The sequence below is a fragment of the Prenolepis imparis genome, unplaced genomic scaffold, assembly GCF_030444845.1.
Source record: "Prenolepis imparis isolate NDT839.2.m4 unplaced genomic scaffold, iyPreImpa1.0 SCAF_6, whole genome shotgun sequence".
Taxonomy (NCBI): Eukaryota; Metazoa; Arthropoda; class Insecta; order Hymenoptera; family Formicidae; genus Prenolepis; species Prenolepis imparis.
In genome coordinates, this window is record NW_028141164.1 from 4,530,382 (window position 1) to 4,556,988 (window position 26,607).

The 26,607-nt window shown below is 42.3% G+C and overlaps 1 protein-coding gene across 12 annotated transcripts in view; it reads left to right on the top strand.

Annotated features, from left to right (window-relative positions):
* Window positions 1-26,607, top strand: part of Tara (SERTA domain-containing protein 2 taranis) — an 84,182-nt gene that overhangs the window by 47,766 nt on the left and 9,809 nt on the right. For 6 of the 12 annotated variants that reach the window (XM_083040523.1, XM_083040524.1, XM_083040525.1 and 3 more), the window contains one exon: window positions 12,420-12,458. Coding sequence is in view for 2 of the 12 variants with exons in the window: in XM_083040521.1 (XP_082896647.1) it covers window positions 12,420-12,458 (39 nt within the window). In the remaining 10 variants the exon portion in view is untranslated. Of the gene's footprint in view, window positions 1-12,419; window positions 12,459-18,564; window positions 18,658-26,607 lie in introns of all 12 variants that reach the window. The other 6 variants (XM_083040527.1, XM_083040532.1, XM_083040533.1 and 3 more) reach the window with 4 other exon arrangements.

Here is a 26,607-nt window from a genome sequence, read left to right on the forward strand (position 1 = left end):
ACGACGACGACGATGACAACTTGTCGCCGGCGAATTGTACGTTCCGCTCTTTCAGCTGCGGGCGACGTCGTTTAGGAACGTCGTTTCTTTTCAATCGCAATCCTTATGAATTCTTTTTTTCCAATTCCGAAACGATTCTCTCAGAAATAATGTTATCAAGGCTTTCGACGAGTAAAATTTCGAATTAGACATTTACTCCAACAGCATAAACTGTATCTGTCATATCTCGAGAAACGAAATAATTTCTGAATATATATACTGGATAATATTAAGATCTTACAATTTTTTTGCGTTATTGTTCTTTATATCTTTGCGACTAGTTCTAAAATTTAAAATCCACGAGAAAGTTAATTATTTTAGCCGCTTAATATCTAGCGTTTCCGGCACACTAACATCTTCCGTTCGATATCGCTTTCTCTGAATATTGATAACCGACTACTAATTCAATTTTGCATCGCTATGCGCAAGGTATCGATACGTCAATAGGCGACTGTCAAACGCGGAGAGAGCGTCTCTTTTTCTCTCATACATTATATTGCATTCTACGCGGAGATGATCTCCGTCCGGAGATGCGAAGTCGAAGTCCCTCGCAAACGCACGCGGCAAACTCGGGTGCGTTTTATTGCACAAAAGGCCAACCACGTGCGATGAATCGCGCGCTCTCGTGCAGGTGGCAGCAGGCCGCGATATACCTTCTTCGTGTTCCTCGCGACGCGCCAACGTCACGCGCGGCTACGTCCTCGCTCGCGCGAAAGCCTCGTCTCTCTCATCGTCTCTCCTCTCTTCGAGACCACCGCGCATGCAAGCAACGTGTTTTTGCGGCGTGCGCGCTTCTTCGCACGACGGCCTTCCTTCCCCCCTTTTTCGCGCACACGCGTGTACATATTTCTTCGTCAACTTAATCGCGCCGACTCGTAGCTTCCTTCTTTCCCGTGCTTTTTTTACTGCCTAATCCGTAATACGCGTGGCTCTCGCTGTCGGATGATATTCTCTCTCATTAGAGGCATTGTTATTCGCTTTAATATTTTCGTTTTTAATGCTACGTACATTACATATATCGATCGTTCTGCACAGATGCAGAGGTGCATCAAGTCTTTGATATTTGCTCGGCAAGGTAAAAATATATCGATGCGAAAATAATAATTTGTATGTAACGCTCGGTAAGACGATGGTACCAAAAGTAATATCTCGACGCGAGAGAGAATCGAGAGATATACATATAGAAGATGATGGGTTACGCAATCACGTTCGTTTCTTCGTCGAGCGAATATTCATGATATAAAACATTATGTTTGGATCTCGAAAATAATTTTGCTCATATGTAGTATAAAGTTACGACGGGGGGACACATCTATAATATATTTATTTAAAAAATTCGCCGCTCTACTCTCTCCTGAAGCAACGATCCTCTTCTTCGACGTTTTGTTTTCTTTCTAACGTCACCAGGTTTTCTCTACATCTCGCATTCATCGACCGCCTGCAGCAGTAGTCGACGTTAACGTTTGGCAACATTGTGTCTAACATCGCGACGCGAACGACCGGGCGCGATTTCTCGTGACGCTCACCGGGGCTCCGTCGTGAACGAGGTTCAACTCGGCGATCGACGCGCTACGCCGTCACCGTCGCGGCGCGCTCGCTCGCTCGCTCGATAGCGCCGAGGGTTGATAGTCCGCATTGATCCTGCGGGAGAGAGCTTGGTATATCGCAAGGCTAGGTCGTCGCTGTGCTGCCGCTCGTCGTCGATCGCAACCGAGATCGCAAGCCGTTTTCCCCGCTCGAGCGTAATTTTACACGGTCGCGAGAAATCCTCGGCTTCGCGTGATTCAGAATCGGGGAATTCGCGACTTTGTCTTTTGAAAGAGGATGCGCTCGTGAGGAAATGACGGTGTCACGGATCATCACTGATTAATTACGCGATTATTAATATTTTATGATTCACAATTTATTCGAATATATTTTTCCTGGTACACGATTGTTTGGAATAAGTAAAATGATAATAATAAGTTTTCTCTTGAGAAATCCACGAAAAAAAATTAAAGCATTCTATTCGTCGTTCTTGATCAAGATCTTGGATGTTTCAGTCAATTCTTTCTTCTCCCGAGAAACTGTTGTCGATTACAAGTATTGTGCAACAAATCTCACAACTTTTCTTACCTGAATTATATCGATTTGCGCCAGGATATGTTACATTACCCGCAGGATAGATTTTGTTGCGCGCGTGTATATGCGTAGCCGTGCTGAAGCTCGGTGTAGATCTCTCGCGCTTCTTTTCTGTTACGTAGTCCCGGCTTATTTTAGAGATGCGTCATCCGGTAAACACGATTCTCAACGACAACGTGTAACATCGTCTACAACGAATGTAAACGGCATGTTTTGGCGGATTAAGGCATATCCCGGTTTAGGGTATTTAAATTGGTGAACCTAATCGAAGGGAGAGGGTGACACTCTTTCCAAAAACGATGTGTATTACATATCATTTATATACTTCTCGAAAGATATTAATATTTTGAGATATTTTAATGCGATAAAAAAATTATTAAATAGCAAGGAAGATAATTAAAAAATTGTCACAAATCCTCTTCCTCTTCTCTCATCTCTCTCTTTCTCTCTTCACATGTAGAATCAAATTTTCTTTTATACAAATTTTTATCAAAAGATATTAATTGATATAGTACGACAGAGGCCAGTTTAGATTAATCGACTATTCGTCGACGTATTATTATTCAGCGTCGTTTCACTCACCCCTTTTTTATTCTTGGGTCGCAATGACGATTCAATTGCGTGCTCGCTACCTCGCGATCGCGGATAATCCGATCGCGACCATTTATCTAGCACCGTCCGTTGCTCAAGAAGATGGTATCGCCGAACTTGGTACGGCCATCGGTGGAGATCATCATTGAGATTATTGTAGTATAGAATGTGTACATTAGTTCACAAAAATACTCAAATTATAGAGACAAATTACGTAGAGAGACCTTCAGAAATCTTAAATACGAGAATACAAATATGACAGAGGAGAATCTGACCGTGTATATTCAACACTTTTATTATTATTATGATACTATTGTGCGTAAAGAGATGAGGCGATTATTTCTGTGTACCACGGCTATATTATTTTATATAATATTTATTCGTACGTAATGAAGTTCTATCGAATCTCGAAAGTATATCCTGCAATAAAGAATCTCGATCACACTTGTCTATTGCCCGAGTACATGAGTACCCATGGATTTTAGATATTCGCGCTAACGAAAATTGATTACGCGCAGACCAGCCAAGTTTTAATATATCGCCTTTCTCTCTCTCCCTCTTTTTTTTCTCTTTCCATCACGCGCGCGCGCGCGCGAGCCGTTATTTTCAACGACCTCCTCCGAAAAGTATCGAGGTGGAGCGCGCGAGAGATAGAGAAGCGCGGGAAAGAGAGGGACGGAAAGAGAGGCAAAAAAAGGGAAAGAAAGAGAGAGGATCCCATCAGGGCGCTACGGCGCGGAGGAGTCAGTGTCCTTTAAGTAAGTTAGGCGCCTGCGCGAATCGACGCTGGAAATTCTCGACCGATGGTGGTCCTGCGGTGACGATGGTAGGGCGTATCGGTGGGCGCCGCTTCACGAGCGCGGGTGGTGCGCGTGTATCCCCTATGTAAATGTGTGTTGCACGCGCGCGCGCGCGCGAATCGGGTGGAGGGTTAATAGGACGTTGGCGCCACGACGGCGGCTCCGGGAAGCGCGGCCACGTGCGCCCGCTATCGAACGGCCACCCCATCCCCCGATCCACCCTACCCACCCTCAGCCTCGTCATTCCCCCGTGTCACCTACCTACCTACCGCGCCACCCCCTCGCTCTTCCTTCCCCCTTTCCCTCTTCTTTTCCGCCACCACCCCCCGGCCGCCTCGCTTCATCTCATCCTCCCTTCCCCGTCCATCCCCGCGCCATCAAGGCACCGCCACCACAGCGGCACTACTACCACTACCACCACCACGCCCCTAACCCTTATATACACCGCGTTAAACTATGGCGCGTATATATATAGGTACGTATCGTTATGTACATCTCTACGTACATGGACATGGTGTATATACGCGCGCGGTGCTCGTATATACCCGCCGTTCTCTCGCGTACACAACTGTATCTCAGAATGAGCTGGATATATCGCGCGCGCGAGAGAAGTCGCTGAACACGAGGTATACAGTTTATGCCATTACCGACGCCCCGTCGAATTTCGGGGCTCTTTCCGAGCGGCGACATGTAACGCGCGCGCCTCTCGGAGAGACGATCGGCCGCTTCGTTTCGTTTCGTTTCGTTTGGTAGCAGCCTCGCCGCGCACGCGTTACGTCAATTTTTCGTTTAGCGGCATTTTCCTTCGGTCATCGAACGCACGTAAATTCGGATGGGAACCGTGGACAGGCGGTAATCATTCGGCGATGCTTTCCATTCTTAGATTCTAAAAAAAAAACCGAACGTTTCAGAAAGGATAGATAACGTAAAAACGAATACATTGCTGTGTAAGGACGATCATTAGTGTAGTCGATATAAACTTTACTTGAAATATTAATGGAATGTACTCCATCCGCGTTAACCTTTCAGAATTAATCCTTAATCATGGTGGTCTGGCTAACGTAAGATACTACGAGTGAACGGGGCTCGTAATAATATTTTTATATTTCACATTACATTTTAATTAAAGTAAATTTCAATTTAAATGTTCGTCTCTTCGGTATAATAATTTCCATTCTTAATTTTAGACAGTAATTAATATACGGTACCAATTTTTCTTGATTGCTCGGTGAACTTACAATAAAAAATAGAATTGCAAATCACTTTTCCGATATTTTACAAACTGCCTGCTGGGAGTGGATATAAATCCATCGCGATAGTTAAGGCTTAAAATCGCAATTGTTATATAATTATATTTGAAAGTATTACGAATATATATTTCACTCGAGTTATACAAATATTTCGTTGATATATTATGATCGTGTTATTTTTAATAATTCGATATTTTTTTCGCGATTGCACATTAACTCGATCTCGAGTTAACACGGTGAGAAATTGAAATGTTAGTTTCGAGAAAGGAAAAAAAGAAATTCTCTCAACGTTTCAACTCTTCCCTAAAACGAAAGCGCAGTGCCTTCTTCATCAAGCGCGATAATCATATATTTGAGCAAGTGTACGCCACCGCCTGACAAAACCTCCGCCTGTTCATTGGTTCAGACTTGGCCCATCGTTTAATACGAACCACGATAATTTGGTTCGACGATGTTCTTGGCGATAAATACGAATGCCGAGCTAATTCGAGGGAACTATAGCGAGAAGAAAGTAATTTCCCGGAATTGGGGCTTCCTTAATTAGGGTGTACACTCGAAAATTTTGTTCCGAGTAGAGATACTCTCGAAAATAAAATAAAAATGTTTCTTGTATAATTATTAAAAGTCATTCTTAATTCTGTATTCTTATCACAATAGCTTTTATCACTCGCAATATTTTGTCGAAGAATAAAACTCAATATATTCATTAATAGTTATCGATAGTCATCTTCGATTCTAAAACTCGTTATTGAAAGTTGGATCTCAGAAAGTATAACTCGGAAAGGGACATCCACCGACTCCGATGTGTCAAGTGCGCCTTCACCGACAGCATTCACTATTAAAAGTTCTCTCGGAGAATAAAGTTCTCTTGACCGAATACCCATCAATAATTATTCGTATTCATGTGTCTATACTAACTCGTAACTGTCGCTCTCCCGGGGGACAAAACTCTCGAGTGTGCACCGAGCCGAAGAACAACATGGAAACGTAACCACGAGAATAAGCTCTCGCAATCCACATTCACGAGCGTGTCATATAACTAGTTACTCGAAACTCGTTTTTTTTTTCTCTCAACGCGTCAACGGAGAACGCGTTATCAACTCTCTCTCGTTTGCGCACTAGGGTGAAATGAAAAGTAATAGAGATAAGGAGGAGGCGAGGAAGGATGTGTGTGCACGTGAGTTATACAGGGAGAAAGAAAGGTGAATTGGACAGGGGGTAAGTGTCGGGGGGACGCAAGAAGTCAACGAGAGAATAGGGACGAAGAGGGTTACGTGAAGAGAGAAAGAGAACAGTCGAGAGAGAGAGAGAACGCCTCCGGTCGGCTGAAACTGCCAACTAACGAGTAACAATCCCGCGGTTATTTGCTTAATAGCGCTTACTGTTGTTGGTCTCCGCGGTAGACTAGAGGTGGCCGTCTCTAATTGCCAACACGAATCTCGAACCAGTAATAATAATTATCCGTTAGATAACCGCGTTTCCTACATGAGGACCGATCACCGATCTTCCCCGCCTATATAAAAATCCCGAGAGGGATGAAAATCAAAAAGATGCTAATCAAGCTGTACGTTTATCTAATAGTTTCTAATTATAGTAATTATTGATAGTGATACTCTCGGTGATACTCTCGATGATTTTCAACACTCAATCGCTTGATCGTCTGACAGATATATAAGATAAACCGTTCATATAAACACCAGTGGATTAATACAAAACTTTTTTTTATGCTGATATGATTGTTATTTTATGCTTTTATGCTGAAATTTCAACGAATATTAATATTAAGTAATATTGATCTAAAAAAACGTATTTTTCTCGACTCTCATATATATGTATTTCTGACATAATATTGACGATGAAATTATAGGGCATTCTATAATATTTTTAAAATGCACGTTGTCTCAATGATGTTATGCAATGCAGAACATTAAAATGTTAACGAGTTAAAGTAACGTTCATCTTTGTGCTTGTATATTGAACGAAATGGCGTTCAATAAATTCTTTCTTAATGGCGTTGATTAAATTCTGGATGCTATATCATAGTAGAATTATGAGAACTTTTAACGTAATATTGCTAACGGTGATGATACAGAATTTATTTCTAACATTCCCTTAAAATAACCTTCAACGCAAAGTGGGGCACAATCTACCTTCGCGCTTACACGTTTAGAAGAAACATGTTAGTAACGTTTATTAGAATTCCTCCCAAAAAAAAAAAAAAAAAAAAAAAAAAAAATTATGCAACTCTGATATAATGCCGATATAAAAGGTCAGGTTTAATATACCCTTAAACCCACTATAGCTGAAGCACGGAGCATTTCGGAGCTAGTTACTTTTCGCGTAATAAGCGTGCCTTTTTCTTTTTTCGTATTTTTGAGCAGCGCGAAATTATTTTCACTAGCTAGACGTTCATCATCGCGCCAGCACGAATTTGCAAATTTTCCATAGCTGCTCTTCAACGGGATTCGTTTTGCCCCGGTTCTACTACGGGCGTAAGCGACTTTTCCCATACACCTGCGCATTTACCATTGCGCACCTCCCCACCCTCCTCCTTCCCACTTCCATCCCCAACTTCCAACCCCCTTCTCCTATCTCTCCACGCCTCCGTATAGTCTCTCGTCGACCTATCTCCTCGCTACGGCAATTTCAAAAAAGTGCATTTTTCAAAAAACCATAAGACTAAACTTCTCCTAACTGTACTCCTCCTCGGCTCCAACCAGACGAAGAAAATCTATACGTCGGATGAAAACTGGGCGCGGAGCGTTCTACGGTCCGATTCAGAAAAACATTCCCGCTTTCCTCTCAAATAATCGAAACGACTGTATGCTTGGTAACACAAATAATTAATCCTTGCAAAAATTTCAAATTTCCAACATGTGACCGCAAATTTTTTATTAATGTAAATCTCGAGCATACGATACAGATGGACGGAGCGGACACAGATAAGTCTTTCATCACGTTCGGTCGTTTTCACGAAGGAAGATGATTTACATTCGAGTCAGATGAGCCGCGAGTTTTCGAACCGACGCTTTTCGTCGTGATCGCGTAATTTCGTATAGTCGTACAGAAAGAGAGACCGAGAGAGACAGAAAAAGAGAGATGGAGAATATTTCGTTTGCTCGCTCGCTCATCCGACTCTGCAAAAGCTTTCGACGATAGCATATGAAGCAGCCTGTACGCAGAAGCGCGTTCTGGTGGGGAGCGTGGGCGAGCTGGAGAACGGGTGCGGAAAGGGGGTAGAACGCGGTGTGCGCACAATGTTCGCTGCTGGCGAACGACGGCGTGGAGCGGTGAACGGGGAAGCGCGGCAACGGGAGAAGGACATCGAGCGCGTAGTCGGACAAGGAGGGAAGGCATTACTCGTGCATGGGGCGTTACCACGGAAACCCCTATTCGTTCTCCATCCCTTCGCTCGCTCGTCAGGCGAGCGCGAGAGAACGAGGGAACGAGAAATGCGGAGGAGCGACGAGGGCGGGTGCGGGGAGGGAGACGGTGACAGAAATAGAGGGACCGAAAGGACGACCGACAGAGAAAAAGGACGAAGCGCGAGAGGAAGAAAGAGAGTAGAGAGAGGGATGAGGAGAGCGAGTTGGCCGCCACGAGTTGTTGGTGGAAGCGGGAGAGAGAGAATGAGAAAGACAGAGGGAACGGGAAAGCGAGAGAGAGAACAGAGTAATTGAGAGAGAGAGGGAGGAAGAGCGAGGCGATATAGGGCGGGTGGGAGCGAGAGAAGCGGCAATGCGATATCGAGAGGGGAGTGGGTGATGAACGGAGCGAGTGAAACCGGTAGAACGAGAAGACCGCGTGTTAGAGGAAGATAGTCGGCAAATGCGGAGCCGCCAGTGCAATCAACCCGTTGCCCACTCGCGAGGGTAAAACTATCCCGAAGTCAGACGAGGATACGTATATTGCGGAGGGAGCTTCGTCGCTATATACGTATATATTTTATATATGTATATATATATAAATATATTTTATATATGAACACATACACGTACACGCACACATATACAGGAGACATCGAGTAAGTAGGAGATGTAGAGGGAGGGAATGAGCGCGGAAAGCGAGATAGAGGGAGAGAGAGGGTAAAGAGAAACGAGTGCTCGGAGAAAAAAAGACCAGACGAAATTACGAGATTAGATGCCTGCTACCTGTAACGAGACTCCATCGATAAACCAGCGTTCTACGTTAAAGATCCCAAGATCATCATTCACGCGTGCTTTTTTAATTCGATCCGCGCACCCGACTGCGACAATTCTCGACAAGAGTTGTCTGTATTCGCGAGACTCGCGAATCATCTCGAAATGGATATACTCGACTCTGAAAAATAATTCCGACAAATTTATTCGTCCTATAGTAACGAACGATGAAAGCCGAGAGAGAGAGAGAGAGAGAGAGAGAGAGAGAGAGAGAGAGAGAGAGAGAGAGAGAGAGAGAGAGAGAGAGAGAGAGAGAGAGACAGAGACAGAGAGAGAGAGAGAGAGAGAGAGAGAGAGAGAGAGAGAGAGAGAGAGAGAGAGACAGAGAGAAACAGGGTCTTCGTCGTTCATCCACCGTGTTCGCGTTAAATTCATTTTGATGTCGTAATTGTGAAAACTTTGTTCCTTCGTCGCGTTACAAAACTCGCATTTTACATAACGCGCGCTGCGCACGCCGGAGAATATTATCGACATTTCTCTCGCACACGATATCTCGAACTACGCCCGAGTAAATGAGGAGCCTGAAGTCTCGGTCCACGAGAAAGTCATCTCCCGATAAATCCTCCCAAGCGATCCGGATATATTCACGGAAATATTAGAGACATACAGTCGCCCTTTGATTACGACAGGAGCTAAAATTAAAAATGCTGCAATGTTCGAGTGATTTTGAGTCTCGGATGACATATTTGATGGATTTTTATTTTCATTCTCATTTTCTCAGAATTTTATGTATTGATATAATTTTAATAATAATGTTAATTTTATGAGATCTATAATATTAATGTTACTTTTGTTGAAAATTTTGTCAGGGATAGATAAATATAATATAATCGAAAAATCCATAGAGAGAGAGAGAGACGAAAAAGTTATTATTATTATTTCTAAAATATTCATGATAAAATGTCATCATATTTTTGCATATATATTTTCCAGAATTTTATGATTTTAACATAATTATCTTTAAAAATGCGCCAAAGTAATTGTACTCCTGCCCTGTCAAACGGCATCATATGCAACATATATATGTAGATGCGATGTTAAACTCTCATGCGCGCGAGGGTGTCGGAGCTTTCGTTCCTCGTGGCTGTTGCTGGTATAAGGCGCAGTTGCTCTATTCTCTTGAAACCAGTTTTCCTCCATATGACCGTCGGAGAAGGGCAGACTGAAAGAAGGAGAAAAAGAGAGAGAAGGAGACTGAGGGAGAATGAGAAAGAGACAGGAGTGCGAAGAGGAAGAAGAGAAAAAGAAAGAAAGAGAGAGAGAGAGAGAGAGAGAGAGAGAGAGAGAGAGAGAGAGAGAGAGAGAGAGAGAGAGAGAGAGAGAGAGAGAGAGAGAGAGAGAGAGAGAGAGAGAGGCGTACATATGTATCCACGCACACATTTGCACGTAGTGCGTGCACACACATACACATATACAGTCTCTTCTCGCCGTACGCACGTCAGCTAAACTAGAAAGTTGCTCCGACCGACGTTGTCGGTCGAAGAAACGGCGTTCGAGCTAGAGCTACCTTTCGAATTTCAACCGCGAATATTTTCTACGTATAGACGCCGCTTCCGCGCCGCGTCGTGCCGCGCCGGACATGCGCGTCCTGGCAAACTGCAAAATTCGATCGGCGCGCGCGCGTACGCGGACCGTACTCGATTCTCTTCTCTCTTGCCGGCCACGGCACTAGCCCCACGTATAAAACAACGCGCGGCGATCGAACGCAGCGTTTTCGAAAGCCGCCCCGTCTATCCGTGCCGTCCGCGTTAGCTCTCTCGCGAGCTCGCTACGGATCGGTAGGTGCGATCGATCGAGCGTATATTTGGTCGCAAGCCAAAACGCACGATGCGCCATCACGTATACATAATATACCATTGCTACATGTTACATATATATATGTACATATATATATATATATATATATATATATATATATATAAATACATATGTATATATTATATAATGTACGAAGGGTCTTGTTATACGCTTTAATATTTTATATCTGTCTCGTCCAATAGCTTTACGATTGTAATTGGGATTGATGCTTGACTCTTGAGCGTGCTAAAGTTGTAATAAATAATTTCTACAAGAGAGTGACAGAAATATTTTGTTCGACTCTTTAAAATAATTTAAAATCCTTGTCTCCTATAAAGCGGAATAATTTGCTCGCGCAAGCATTATTCGGCATTAACAATATCTCGTTTTCGAGAGTCGTATCTCGTAAATTAGAATTTAATATTGTACCAGAGTACAATGTGTGTACGTGTGTGTAACCCCACAGAGCGTATTGCTGACGGATTAAGACGCGCGCGAATCCACCCTGTATCGTGAAACCTGGTCGCACGGACGCCTCTCTGTGTTCCTGCGAGTAGAAAGTCCACCGGTAGAAGTATTTCGTTCTACGCCGAGGCAACGCGGCGACTTCCCGCCGTGGCGAGGTGAGGCGAGACGAGCTGAAGAGCGAGCTGAGCTGAGAGGCGAGGTGAGACGAGACGAAACCAGGCGAGGCGAGGCCTCGGAGCGTGGGTATCAGCACGGAACCGAGTCTACAACGCATTAGCGCGGCGTTGTCACGTTTCGAGGTTCTCTCTCTTTCTCTCTCTTTTCCTCTCTCTCTCTTCCTCTCCTTCTCCCTCCCCTTCTCTCTTCCTTTTTCTTTTTCTTCGCCTGTCTCCGTCTCTCCTTGAAGCTTGTGCCTTTCCCTCCCTCGTTGTCCTCCACCCCGACGCCTCGCGCCTAGCAGTACCGACTCGTTCTTTCTCTCGACGCCTCTCGCCGCGCGACGTTGCTGACTCGACTGGCGGGAAAACTGGCTCTTCAAACGGATTTTCCCGCGACACGGCACACGGTCCATGGTCTCTCGCTTATATACTTTGTCTCCTCGTGTCCTGGTCGTGGTCCGGCTATCGGTATTACAGACATTCGATGATGAGCATCATCGATCGCCATCGACTTCGCGCCGGGCGCGACGAATCTCTCGGATCGTTTCTATATTTTAGCGAACATTTATTCACCAGAACTAAGAGAGAGAGAGAGAGAGAGAGAGAGAGAATTTCTCGAAAATGTTGCCCGCACTCGTAAAATAATAGAAATAACACGACCGCATTCGCGGAGAAAGCGATAAATGCATCTGTTGCATATACGACGCATTTTCCACGCTAACAAGGATGAATCGTTATCTCGGTATCTCTTAGAGCCTTGCTATCATTTAGAGCTAGATTATATATGTTTTGCTTACTTTTACAGCAAACGTATAGGTTAATTTTTATATCGCGAAAACACCGCTTCAACATGGTCACGAATATCCAACAATATATATATATATATATATATATATATATATATAAATCCTTTTACAATAACAATATAAAAATACTATAATCTAAAAATATTAAAATAAGTATAGAGTTATAATTCTTTTTTATTTCTGTTTTCAGCATAAAACCAATGAAAGGGAAGATGTTTTGGGCCTAAAGGTGAGCTAATTTTATAATATACTTCTCATTTAATAAACTTACGATAGTTTTTATTTTTTGAGATTTATATCTATAAATATCTTTTGCGAATAAAATGGAAAAAAGTACGCAATAATATAAGAGATGTATAGGGGAGATTCGGGACATTCTAATAAAAAACTATATCTACTAGCTTTTGTGCCACGCGTGACGCTGACAGTCCCGAATGTGCGCGCAAATGGAAAGCTAATGAAAAAAAAAGTACGTTAGGCAGGTTAATTCGAATTTTCCAAATTAATTGCGAAACATTTTTTATATATTACTTCTCTCTATGATACAAAACACAATTTAGAAGGACTTCCTTCACAATTTCCATCTATACCACGCGAATAATCTCGTGTGGCTTCACATTGCGAGTGATAACCCTGACCATAAACACCATTGTCAAGCCGATCACGATTACTCGATAGATTAATTACTCGATAGAATCCCACAAGGCAAATTAAGACCGGGTTTAATATAGGTACACAAAACATATCCTATATTCTAAAATTAAAAATCTAACGTGCATCGCGATCGATACTATAATATTGCAGATTAATAAAGAGTTTACAATATTATAACATTTGACTATGAAAAAGATACGTTCTCGAATTTGTAGTCAAATTATTTTTGACAACGATATCGAAGCGCTGCGTTATATACAGCGATGAAATATTTTATTCTCGAGAGGGGTAGAGATATTATATGTCTCGAAAGGGCGCAAATATGGAGCGGGCATTTTTGGAAAAGCGAGCTTTATCAAGTCCGCTGTTGTGATGATACAAGTTCCCGCTCTCTAATTGTAAGTTCGGCGTCTTCGAGTAAGCCCTGAGCGTCGAGAGCGGTATCCGACGGCGTCCTGTGACTTTGGAAATAGAAAGTCACTTTGAAAATAGGCTCCGAAATATGCGCGCCTGGCGAACCCTTCCATATCGTCTCGGCTAAGAAGAAGACGAAGAAGAAGAAGTGAGGAGAAGGAGGAGGAGAAGGAAGAAGAGAAAGAAGAAGTAGAGAAGGAGGACCGCGATGATGAGGACTCGCGAGGGCGAAGGGGGGCGCGGGAGGGCATAGACGCGGTTTTAGACTACGGACTCGGCGCGTCGGCGTCGAGTTAAAAATAACAGTAACAGCGGCGGAGCCAGTCCTTGTCGACGTATACATCGTCCACGTCGCATTTACTGCCGACTGCCGCCGCCGTTGCTGTTGCTGCTGGCTTGGTATCTTCCACCGCTAAGCTGGATGGTGATATCGATGACGCTACCGCGCCATTGCGACATAGCCTTGAGCGAGCGCTGCGCGTCGCGTATTGAAGAAGAAGTCTAGGAGCCGATTTTTTGCAGGAAAAGAGTCGATTTTTTGCAGGAATTTTTATTTCCATCTTGTCGGCCGAGAGACAGACAGAGAAAGGATTTTTATTCGCTTCTCTCTACACGGAGTAGTCGCGATCGAAATTTTATCCACTCGCTTAACGCACGCGCGTGTATATTATAATCCATCAATCAGGGTTTTTGCGTTCGCTCGCCCCGCGAATCTCTCGAGGTTTCGCGGTATTTGTCACAGGACGAATTTATATAAATCTTGATGACGAATTGTCACGTTTTTGTTTCGCGCAACTTTCGCATCGATAAAACTGGCCAAATTTGTCGATGCTTTTTACAAAACAGAAATTATTGAGCTCGTGCTTCTGTGTGAATCGATATATTTGTGAATTTTCGAGCGTAAACTTGACATACGAGATCTGTCACAGGCTCTCTCTTCATCGCGACTCTAGTCGTTTGCTTTATTATTTTCGTGAAAATAACGTTTGTCAAGTTTGATCAATTATTTATTCGCGATCTATCTTATATATGTTAGCAACACTTGTCATATTATCAAATTTCTTGAAGCAAAAGTTTATCCTCATTAGTTACACATATTTATTTCTAATCACGATGAAAAATTCGGCGTTATGAAGAAAGGCTGTCAAATTTGTCAAAGCAAACCACGTTCGATATCTTGATTTAGGAAGAAGCTTGTCAAAGAAAAATTTGAAAGAGAACTACAGTTTGTATCTAGACAAGTTAATCAAATTAAACTGACATAAATTAAATTTTATTAACATATTAGAAAATGCAGATATAAAATAATTCAACGGAATCATAGATCGCGATATATAATGCAGATAATCTTGTCACATTTTATTTGATCAAAAAAATTCTTCGGAATTTATGACATTCGATTAATATATCAGCTTCGAGCGTCTTCTTTATACATCATGTATGAAACTCTGTAGAGAGACATGTACTAAAATATATTTGCGAACTCCACGATGACGGAATATAACATTTAGGGAAGGCTTGTGATCAAAGTGTTAAATAAGAGCATCGAATATTATATCTATCGCGCGTATCTTTGTAGCGAAGCATCGCGGATCGGGGCTCAAAATCTTGGCTGCGCGCGATCAACGGATTCTCTCTTCGTGCAACGGCGAGACGAATTTTATTTTCGTCCCGCGGTGGCGTTCCGCGACCTCGATGCCATCCCCCACTATAATCTCGCTGTCTTAGCGCCGCGACTGACACCCGTAAATCCAAAGCAACGACGTGCGATTGCCGTCGCGGATACTTCGATAATACTCGGTATCGAACATCGCATGCGTATCGAATGGACGGCTTCAAATGAAACCAGCCCGCGAGTGTTTGCATTGATTCGAGCATCGAACACTCGCCTCGAACGTCACGTCTTCCTTATGAGCGAGATTGTACGATATATATATGCAATCGTACAATCTCGCTCATAAGGAAGATATGACGTTCGAGAATATACATATAAATATAGCGAAATTGTACGATATATAGACATACATTTTCTTCATCTTTATTATTTCTAATCTTTTAGAATACGATAAATATTTCTGACATTTGTTGTGTAATAAGCGCGATGCCTCACGTGAATGCGCTGAGATCCGGTGACATTTATTTTTTTCTGACACACAATTCTTAGATTTCTATTTATTTTTTATATTTCTTAGATTTTTTATTATTTTATTTTTTCTAATACAATTTATATTTTTAATCGAAGAAAATGACATTCAATGGTTGCGAAAACGCGCCACTCGGTGCGAACGTGCGATCGCCTCGTTCACTTACATACTTTGTGCAGTATGCCGGACTCGCGGCTCGGCTAGGAAAATAGTCTCGGGACAGGATACGGGAACAGTTACCGGCGCGTCTCAGGGCCAGCGCGCCCCGAGGCGATCGGGCAAGGACGGTACCGCTACGGGCAAAGATCTTCCATTGCTCTTCTCCCGCAGGAATTTATGACGCGAAAAATCTCGTTTCCTCCGCGGAAATTCTCCCTGTTCGCCGATTCCTCGCACGACTCTCACGGTCCGAACCAGCCCGATCGAACTATACGCGGAGATCGTCTTTAGGAAAAGCTAGAAAATAATGTTGTGGCGAGTCGTTCTCTCGGAACGGATACGATATCTATCGACGTGAGATTTACAGAGAACAATGTAGCGCACGCTTTCATACCCCATTAAATTTAAATAAAAAAAATAGCATTTTATACTTATTCGCGTTAATTTATATCGATTGTTTTAGACATTTGTCCCTACCGACAAATAGGGAAGTTCTGATTTCCACGGTTAATATTCGTCCGATCCAAATATTAGCGACGCGGGCGGAATCGATCGGGGGTAAATATACGGTTTGACAAGATCGGCAAGGAGCGATATAGGACGACACTCCTAGATCCGACCGAACGAGCGTACCGGAGGTCGTTGAATCCCATTAAGCGGTACTCTCTGATCGTTTCGCTGTCGACCACCTGTATGCCGACGTTCTTTTCAGCCGATGTCTCCGCATCCGTGTCTCTCCCTACCTCTCGCGATAGTACCTGCCGCGATGTTGCGTCGAGCGACGACGACGAAGAGAAGATGGATATCAGGATGAAAGCGATTATGCTCTTCGTCGTCGTCGTCGTCGTCGTCGTCGTCGAAGTCGAAGTCGAAGTCGTCATCGTCGGTGAATATCGCGCACCACGGCTAGAATATTGCATTCTCCTTTTCTCGTGTAGCTAATGCGGCCACACCTTTCACCAACACCCAGCCTGGCAGGCTTTGGTCTGACTAGCGTGCTTTAGCTAGCTAGCTAGCTAGCTGGATGGCTAAGGCTTGGCTTGTCGATCGGAATAGCTAGGCTCGATTGCCCGACTCGCTCGTTCGCTGCGACCGGCTGTACGATGACTATTCCCGCACATCTCACAACGCGAGAACCGTCTAACAGTAAAGTCTCTCTCGCTTTGTTCCGTCTTCGCAATCCTCGACTCCAACAAACGGAGAGAGAGATTATTTCATAGGATTTTCATTACATCTCTCTATCCTTTACGGGATTATTTCTCTTAAATCTCGAGAAATTTTCGATACGTCGATATATGCCACTTATAATATATACACGCGTATTTTTTTTAGACTGAAAGTAGATTTCAAATACAGATTGAAAATTTGACCAATGTTTAAAAATTTGAAAGTTTAAAATCAAGAAAAAACGTATGTGAAAAATAATTGTCAATGAATAGAAATAGCTTAATTTGTTTTCTTTTTGCAATAAATGGTTTATTTAAAATTTTACCTAAATGTAGGATGTGATCTTTGATACTGAAAAATGAAATATATATTTATATATAATTGTAGTATATATGTATATACAACATATATTTTATACATAGTACATTTATTTGAGACAGTAATTTTATTTTAATATTTATTGTATTATTTTTATTACATATTTCTTTTATTGTTCTACCTCTATAAGTTGGATATGTTGTATGAAATGTATATACTGTTTAAATGTTGTTTTGAGGTCAAAGTTTCGAACTCGTTTGACCGAAAAAACAATTATTTAGAAATTACAAAAGACTAATAGAAGAAAAACCTTTTGAAAATCGTTCGAAAAAGTTTTTGGTCCCTGTTAGTGTTTGAAAATTTATGGAGGTGTTTTAGTGCTGTTTTTCTGTGTGCAGTTCTTTGAAGAATCGTTTCCTTCGTTTTCTTTCTTTTTGTATCTTTTTCCCTCCATCTTGCTCATTTTTCTTATCGAATACTCTTCCTTTTATCCTTTTGTCTATCTGCTTTTCTGCCATTCATCTCTTCTTTTTTTTTTACTTATAAGTCGAATCGCAAAGGTGCGTCTCGAAAATTAAAATAACCGAATTGTGGTTAACAATTGCGTAATAACGTTGAGCACTGAGTTTCTTAAATTATCTTCGATATGCATGACTCACACATTTAATAGGACTTTATTTTAATGATTTTATTTCTGTAATATAAGAACCGTTCGATATTTTGGAATCTAATTAGCTAATTGGCATAGTTACATTATTGTGATAAAGTGCAAAGTCGACGATGAAACAATCAGCCAACCGATCATCCTGCGCAGTCCTGTTCGCTCCCGCAGGAACGGCAGGCCTACTCGATGAAGGGAGCTTTTTCCGCTGCCGCTTCGACGATCCGAACAAAAAGGGCCGGGACCGTAGTCTACCCGGGGACCCTTCGGTATAAAAGGCTCTAACCCTCATTCTCTTTCCCTTCGGATAGTGTGCGTATAGGGTCTTCTACCCCGAATCCAAATCCGACCTGGTCCTGCAGCCTCCGCGCATTTCAACCGTATAGGGCCACATGTAGCATTGCTCATACGCCATCGCACGTGAGCATTTCCATTAACCCACGTGTTATCCAGTGAAACACATTATTGTTCGAAATACATACAAATAACAACACCGTATTGTTTCGCTAATTATACAAGTTTGGAAAATAATTTTCTTTATTAAGCAAAAGAAACATAGCGCGTTGACACTGCGATCTAAAAATCTTGATCTCATTTTTATTCTCAAAGATATTTATGAACTCATTAGTACATTGAATTTTTTAATATTGAATTTTTTTATGACGTATAGTTAACATTTTCCATTCAATCTTCTCGTCGGAATGTTGTACGCCTACTGCATTCCCACGAGTGAAAACTTAAATGAGAATCTCTGGGTTTTATTGTCGACTCTTCACGGAACGTACAACGATGCGCCCTTACGTCCGACCCTTGTCAAGGCAGCACGGCATCGTGGGTTAACGTGACCCAAGCACGACGTTCATCCATATTTCCTACCTGGGCCCAGGTATCGGACCAGGCCCCACAAGTAGGTAAAAGACGCTATTTCGAGACAAATTTTTCCGGAACGTATCTTCCTCGGAATTCTTGGGGACTTGCTATTAGACATGACTAATGTAAGACAAAATCTAATTTGTACAGCAAAACGTATAGCTTGACGTTATTTTGATGTAAATTAAAACATGCTGCGATGTGACAAAATTAGTGACATAATAATCTTCACGAAACGAACGCGTTTTAAAAATAAAAGGATTGACGTAAAAAAAAGTGATTTAGGAAAAGTATCGTGCGATATCAAATTAAATTAAATTATATTTACATTAAAATAAATCTCGCGTATATCTTGCAATCGGTGAAATATTCCCGCAATGCTTTTGGCATCTCTCTATATTACGTAAATTTATTATATATTTCGTCGGTATATAAAATTAAATATTTCGAGGAAGAGATTTCGCGGAAAAAAATACTTTCCTTTATGCGATCGAACTTTCGATAATTTGATGCATTTTTAGTCATGTTTTGATTCATCACTCTCGCAAGTGGAAAGTATTCGCGTAATGTGCAAACCAGACGCGTGCCCATTGTTGACCAGCCGGCACCTGCTACGTCCGAACTGTCCACTTGTCTTTTTCCTTTTCTCTCTCCTTCAAGTGTCCCACGGACATCGTAAACTTCATCCCGCGCCCACACTCTTTGGATGTAAACAGGTTACGCGCGCGCGCGTTGCCTCTCGCTTTATTCTCCCTTCCCTCCTTTCTTTTCTCCCTTGTTTTGCTTTATCTTAACGTGGACTTTTAAGTATTTTAATTCCATCTTTTGCACAAAGCACTCACGAAATTCATAGTGTCACCAATATGATCTATTATCTTTGGATAAAACAGATGAAAAGAAATTAATGCGTTCTTCAATATTTATTATAGCAATGTTATGGCCCATTTTATATTGTTTAATTGATGTAGAATCAATTTTGAATTATGTGAATGTAGTGTTTAATTAAAAATTAAATTTTTTTTCGTTATAATATAAAGACGCGAAATGATTTCAAATTTGTTGAAAAATTCATTGCTGAAAGAACACATCCGGCATCTATAAAAGACTTCGTATCATTCAATAAATGTATATACGATATCTCGAGATATACTGCTTTACAGCTTCTCTCTCTCTCAGCGTGACTGATCGCACCATTCCATTCATAGACGGGTCAATCGACACGAGTCCTCTCCCTTCATCGAAATCGAAAATATTTGAAATAAAAACCTTTGCGCTCCACATGACGCTGGATGACGGACGCCGAAGGGCGAACGAGAAGGGGATTTGGGGTTGACGGACCAGGGGGAGGGATGCCGCGTCATACGCGCGTAAGCAGGAAGATGCCACGGTAAAAAAATCCGGCGTGGGGGCAAAAAATGTATCGGAAAGAGAGAGTGACGCGTGCGTATGTGTATGCATATATATATGTGTGTGTATATATATCTCCACCGATACTCCCACGCGCAAGGGGTGCTCGCCATTGCCCGACATATGGCCCCCTTTTTCAGCCGCCGTGTGTCTCCGCTTTCCCACACAGCGAAGGTACAGTCGTCGCGTGTATATGTGCGTGCGCATGGTGATGCGCGCACGGATGCATCCATCACAAGCTGTTTGAATTCTCGATAGAACAAAAAGGGAAGTTTGCCTTAACGCGAATTACTTTCAGCACGAGGAAGGTCCGAGTTCATTTCTACTTATCTGCGAAAGTTCTACCGTCTGAAATATAATTTCTCTGAAAATATAATTTCGAATATAAATAATTTGTATATTGTCGATTCTGAACTCGGAATTTATCTCAGAATGGCCAACCCGTGTTGACGAGAATTATAATAAATATAATATTATTATGATAAATTTTAGAAGAAATTTTTTGTATATTTCTATAGATAGATAGAATCGCGTTATTTTACTACGTGACAGTTGTCGCTAAATCTTTTACGGCATTATAATTTGCGATCAGAATTTGTTGTTCATCGCTGTAATAATTTCACAGTTTGTAACGTGACCTACGAAGCTTGAAACCATGCCCTCACTGTCATCCAAACAAATTGAGACATCGCGAATTACGGGGGATACGCGCGAACCTTTGACTCTACTGCTAGTAGTGAACTGGCACGGACCAATTAACGATCTCTAGGGTGACGTTTCCTGTCGCTTTATTTTCGAAGAGCTCGACGTCCTTTTTCCCCCTATTTCTGGCTCGCTCTTTCTATCTCCTTTCTTCTTTCTCCTTTTTGCTTTTCGTTTCTGCTCGTCCTCTTGCCGGCGTCTCTCAATTTTCCGTTCTCGAGTTTTTTCGTTCTCTCTCGTCTACCTTCTCTCTCAGTCTCCCTCTTGTTCCTGCCCTTCTCCCCCTCTCCCACTTAGTTCCCCGATTTTCGGGGTAGGACCCTTCAGGACACCGCAGATGTCATGCGCCCCTATAGATAGTATCAGTGACGCTCAGTAACGGCTTATGTAAAAGGCCACGTGTCCTTGATCATTCTTAATTCGTTACATTATCTCAGAGCAAAAGGAAAATCTCGCCAATCTTGACTTATTTCTTAATAAAATAATCTATACACATACAGTTTGACATGACATATATATAATATTGAAAATTTCAACAAATAATCCAAGAGAAAATTATATAATTAACGTCGTATCTTTAATATTATATATGTGGAAGAAAACTTTCCATGTGTGTCAAATAAAAACATATAATTTTGATTTCGTGAGACAAAAATATCATGAAATGTTTCCGAAGAACGCACGTGCGTGTCTTTCGAACATGAGCAGATGATGAGAGGGGAAAAAGGGGAGAAGAAGGGATACGCGGATTGGGCGAATGAGAGGCACTGGGGACCAGGGGAGCCGACCCTCCATTTTCGGCGACCTTCCTTTATTCATCCCCTAATGTAGGCCCGACTGGCGCGTAGGCTCTCCTCGTCGCTTCGTATATAGGGTAGGGTATGTACCAGTTGGGAAGCATATATATACGGGCGTTTATATACATACTTCTATATACATATACAGGCGCGCGAAGCAAGGGCGGACGCGTATCTACGTGCTGGAGAGATCGCCTACGCGCTTTCGTATGTATTCGCGTGGTGTAGCGAACGGGATGCCTCGGGGGTGGCGGAGGAGTGAATGAGCGGGTCGACGTCGCCTATTGGATAGTTACAGTCGAGACGCATCGCAACAATCTCCCCGCGTGTTTCTCGCCCCGTCAGCCTCCCTACGACGACCGATTCGTACACGTGCCCGCCGTCCCTCGAGGGTGAAGCTTCGCAGACTCTCGCGCGCATTTCGCGCCCGATGACGTATCGCCCGCGCGCTGTTTTCGACCCGCGAGTCTCGTGTCACCGAAAAAGGCGGGTGTCTCGAATGTCTACGATGTCGGTCAGGTTTTTTTTTCTTGTGGACGTTTACGAGAACCTTGAAAAATTCTTCGAAATGATAAATTTTTAATCAGAAGCGTGAATATAAATTTATTATTATTTAACTCATGTTATATAAGTAATTAAGTAGCTTGTAGATTTAATTAATTTTGTATTCATTTAAAGACACACTTATATAAAAAAATTAATTTCTTAAGCAATTTTTATTGACTGATAAAGTTTTTATAAATAAGTAATCTTTTAATAAAAATTAAATTGCTTTTTTTTATCGTAAAAAACTTTATCGATTATCTCTGGAACGATTAATGATGTATCAATGGTCGCTGCTGTATGAAATAGATCGCGCGTTCCAGGATTGAGCAACGGGAGTCTCGGCGAGAAATTTCGTCTTAACGTCTTAACCGCCTTGAACAGAGCGAAGTCCTTGAAGCCTGAAGCCGGTCGACCGGCGCGGCGCGACGCGGTACAATCTTATCCACACGCGCTCGTTGCGATAGCGCGTGGCTAATCTGCCATGGACTTTACTCCGCTAAACTCGTCGTCGTTGGGTCAGCCTCCAGAATAGCGGCGAATTTCGACAACGGGGTTTCTTCGAACGTCAGAAATCGTTTTGGATGTAACTTCGAGAATACGTCACCGGCGTAGATTTCGTCATCGGCAAAGATTTTTTTGACGTTTCGTATTTTATATGTATATGGATTTATTTTAGAAATATATATCGCAGATTAAATTTGTACCGCTAACGTGACGATCTGCTAGAACGATAGTGTTTCGACCTTGGCCGCGGTTTATGTAAAACCCGAGGACCCTCCTCCGGTCGCGTCCCCGAGGACATTTGTCAAATCGGGACGTTCGATCCAGTTGCGCGCACGTGATAGCTGTGACGAAAGGGAAACGTCAGTATACGAATGGGTTTCCATATCAAGACGTAGGACCGAGAAAGTAGGAGAAAGGGAGAGATATTGTGCGTCAGATCCGTCTTGTGAGACTAGACACACTTGTGTTGTGTAAGAGATATACATATATGTATTTTAATATTATAAAAAAATTTTAGTTAACATTATATTTAATCAAAATATATAGAATAAATTTTTAATCAGCATTATATGTAATCAAATAATGCAGACATATATTGCAAGTATATCTCTATTAACTTTCTAACTTTAGACAGCATAAAGTAAATTTAACGTTATACTAAAAAACGATTGCGAAACAAATCATAGAGATAATAATGACAATTTATTAAAGTATTACATCGGAAAGATAAACGAAAAGATAAACGCGAGAAGAAAGTAAGCCGACATATCGAGGAGAGAAAAATATCTTTAGCATGATCATAATCATAATTTTTGAGAACTAAGTGCGTGCCTAAATAAAAAAAAGCAAGCTCATTATTTATTTACGTAAAGCGAAATTTTAATAACTCGCTCTCGTGGCTATTTGCGTGTGTCTTAATAAAAATACTTTCCATCCACAATAACGCAAGACGCAACCGAGCGAGTCCTTTCGACATATTTCGCTCGCTCGCTCACTCGCTCGCATCGCCCGGAGCTTGCCTCGTTGTTCCTCAGTCCGATAGCGACGTGCTCCGGCTGTTTGTGCCGCTTTGCAATTTCTCCTCTCGGAGCCGCCACCATCGAGTCCCCTTTCGAAAATAACACACGGCCGGTTGACGTCATGCTGTCATGACCACCGTGGCGCGCCAACGTTGCTTCGACGTCGTTTGCGCGTATGCGTGTGCGTGTATGTGTGCGCGCGGCGCAGAAAATTCAACTCGCGCGCGCGCACATACATATACCCGCGTTATACTCATTTACGTGTATTATATATATATATATATATATATATATATATATATATATACGCGCTCAACTCTTCCATCGCGCGCGTCACCGCCGATATCACAGCGAACGCGTGTGAACGCACACAACACACACACGTGCGCGTGTCCGCACCAACACCATACACCGACTACTTTTATCTACCCGACGACTGGTCTCTCGGCCGACTCAGCCTTCGAAGCGCGTTCGCGCGCAGGGCCGGCTGAAGACAGTGGATTTAGAAATATTAATATTATATTAGAACCAACATATATATTTGATCCAATTTCTTATCTTTCATTCATCTATTTCCGTAAAATTAATGCACGATGTAGATCGAAAGGGAAGAAGGAAAGAAAAAAAAAATAGAAAAAAGTTTGTCCTTTCCGTTGTTATGTTTAATTGCACTGCTTGAGAGAAATTTTTGTTTAATTATAAAATGTTTTAAAATGATCATACCTTACATATGGTATATATTTAGTTATGCTAATTATATATATATAAATTTAGCATGACTAAATATATACACACGCATATACATATAATATCAGTAATATATATATGAAAACTGTGCGGCGGCTCGAGTTGGATGGAAATGGCCGATCCATCGAGCTTTGATTCAGGCGTTTCAAACGTCATTCAAATTAAATATCATTTACAATTGATCAAGGTTTAAATGATTTTATCTGCATTTTTCTAAATATATCATATTTAGACATATCCTTTTTGTATTTATATTAATAATATACATATATGCACAGATTGTCCAAGATTGAACGTAATTTTTAGTAAGATTTATAACATTCTTTACAATTTTATATATATATAAAATATTCAAGAGGCATTCGATCGTTTAGCCGAGAGATAAACTCTGCGAGCAGCGGATAATAGTCGCTTCTCTTGACAGATAACGCGCAACCGCGGACGATTGCAGTTTGTCCTTAGCAGCGAGAGAGAATCGAATCTTTGTTAACGCGCTAATTAACGATCGCGAGTCTAGGCGCAATGATTTCTAGCGTCGGCACTGTCGCGCGAGGTTGCTAGATAGCTTCGACTCGACTCGATGCGGCCGGCCGAGGCAAACATTACCTCATCGCCTGGCAGAGCCGGATCCACCGCGAACCTTCTCCACTTGGGATTTTACTATAGCCGTTACTATCTTGCGCCACTGCGTTATACGCTCACAAAAACGCTCCTTTCTCAGTCAACCACGAACGGATGCGCGTATATATGTATATAATATGCGTATACATATATATAAAATACGTGCATCCTCAAATTTGTGTACGCCTGCGATTATTCAATTCGCCTTAATTTAATTTCAATTGCATTATATTATAATTGTCAGGAGCCTTGCTTTACGAAATCATTGATTAATTTACAGGATTGATTAATTATCCGTCGTCATTACCACAATTTCTTGTTCATTAGTGAAAAGCATTCCTGTTATTGAGTATCTACGGAATTGTCTAATGACAATCCGTGCCTATAGAACTTATCTAAACGTTTATTTATTTTTGTATTTTTTCGCTTACAGATACTTAAATTATTTAAATATTTCATCATAACGCGAAGATATCGAACATTGATTCATATATACCTCGAAGAAATTGGACCCGCCAGAATTATACTAGATTTCGATTCTCGATTCTCGCATATCGGTTGTTCAATTATTTACAAGTACTTTACCGTACGTGTAAACTCACCTATCATCCGGTTATAGTCGGATACGTCGCGAGGCTCCTCCACTTCTAACGTGTCATCCGCATTCCGTTGATCATTGATTCGTATCGAATCGCGACGCGACGAATTCTCTTAGCGCACGCGATCCTTTTTTTTTATTCCCCGACAACTTATACGGTTATCAAAGTCTCGCGGCGCACCGGATTACCTCGTATTCGTCTCCGGGTTTCGAATCGCGATAAAACTTCTCCGGGTTTTATGTTCCCTATGTTTTCGTTATTCTTCTCTCGCTCGCTTGACGCCTGTTGCTCGCTCGTGGCGAATCCGTTTTATCACTCGCCGTCAAAGTTGCCACGCGTCGCGGAATCTATGATTTCCTTTATATTTAAATACGATATCGAAGTGACTTATGCAGTCCAAGTTCTTCGCGAAGGCTGTAAATCTGCGGAAATATCTTGGAAACTATTCGACACGTCGGAAAGTCCTTTTATCAAACGATATCGATGAACACGAAGCTGCGAGATTCGCAAGATCTACAAACGAGATGCAACTTACGAGGATTTCACAAGTGGAAAAGGAGCGTCGGGGCGTGGCGCCTCTCAACTCTGATTTACGGCCAGTTAAGAACCGCATATTATCGCCACGTACAACTAATCCTTCCCAGTGTATTTCCTCCTTTCGTCCCTCCCTCTCCCTTATTGTCCCATCTGTGTGTCGTCTCACCCTCGTCCTCCCCCAGCCATCTCCTCTGACCCTCTTTCACACCGGTCACCCTCTCTCTCTCTCTCTCTCTCTCATCTCGCGTTTTGTACCTCTTCATCCCTTCCTGCCTCCCCCCTTCCTCCCACCCTGCACTTCCTCCTTTCCCTAACCACCTTACCTTTCACCGTCCATCCGTCTCCTGCCCCTTTCTCCCGCACTATCCTCTACGCTTTGCCCCGGTCTCTCTCGCCTCCTTTCTCCGTCGCCCCCGGTGTTCCTCTTGTTCCCGTTCCCGTTGTCGATTCAACAAGTGCCCGGTCACGCTTCGCAAATATCGCACGTAAGAGGAGGAGACGCCGAGATTACG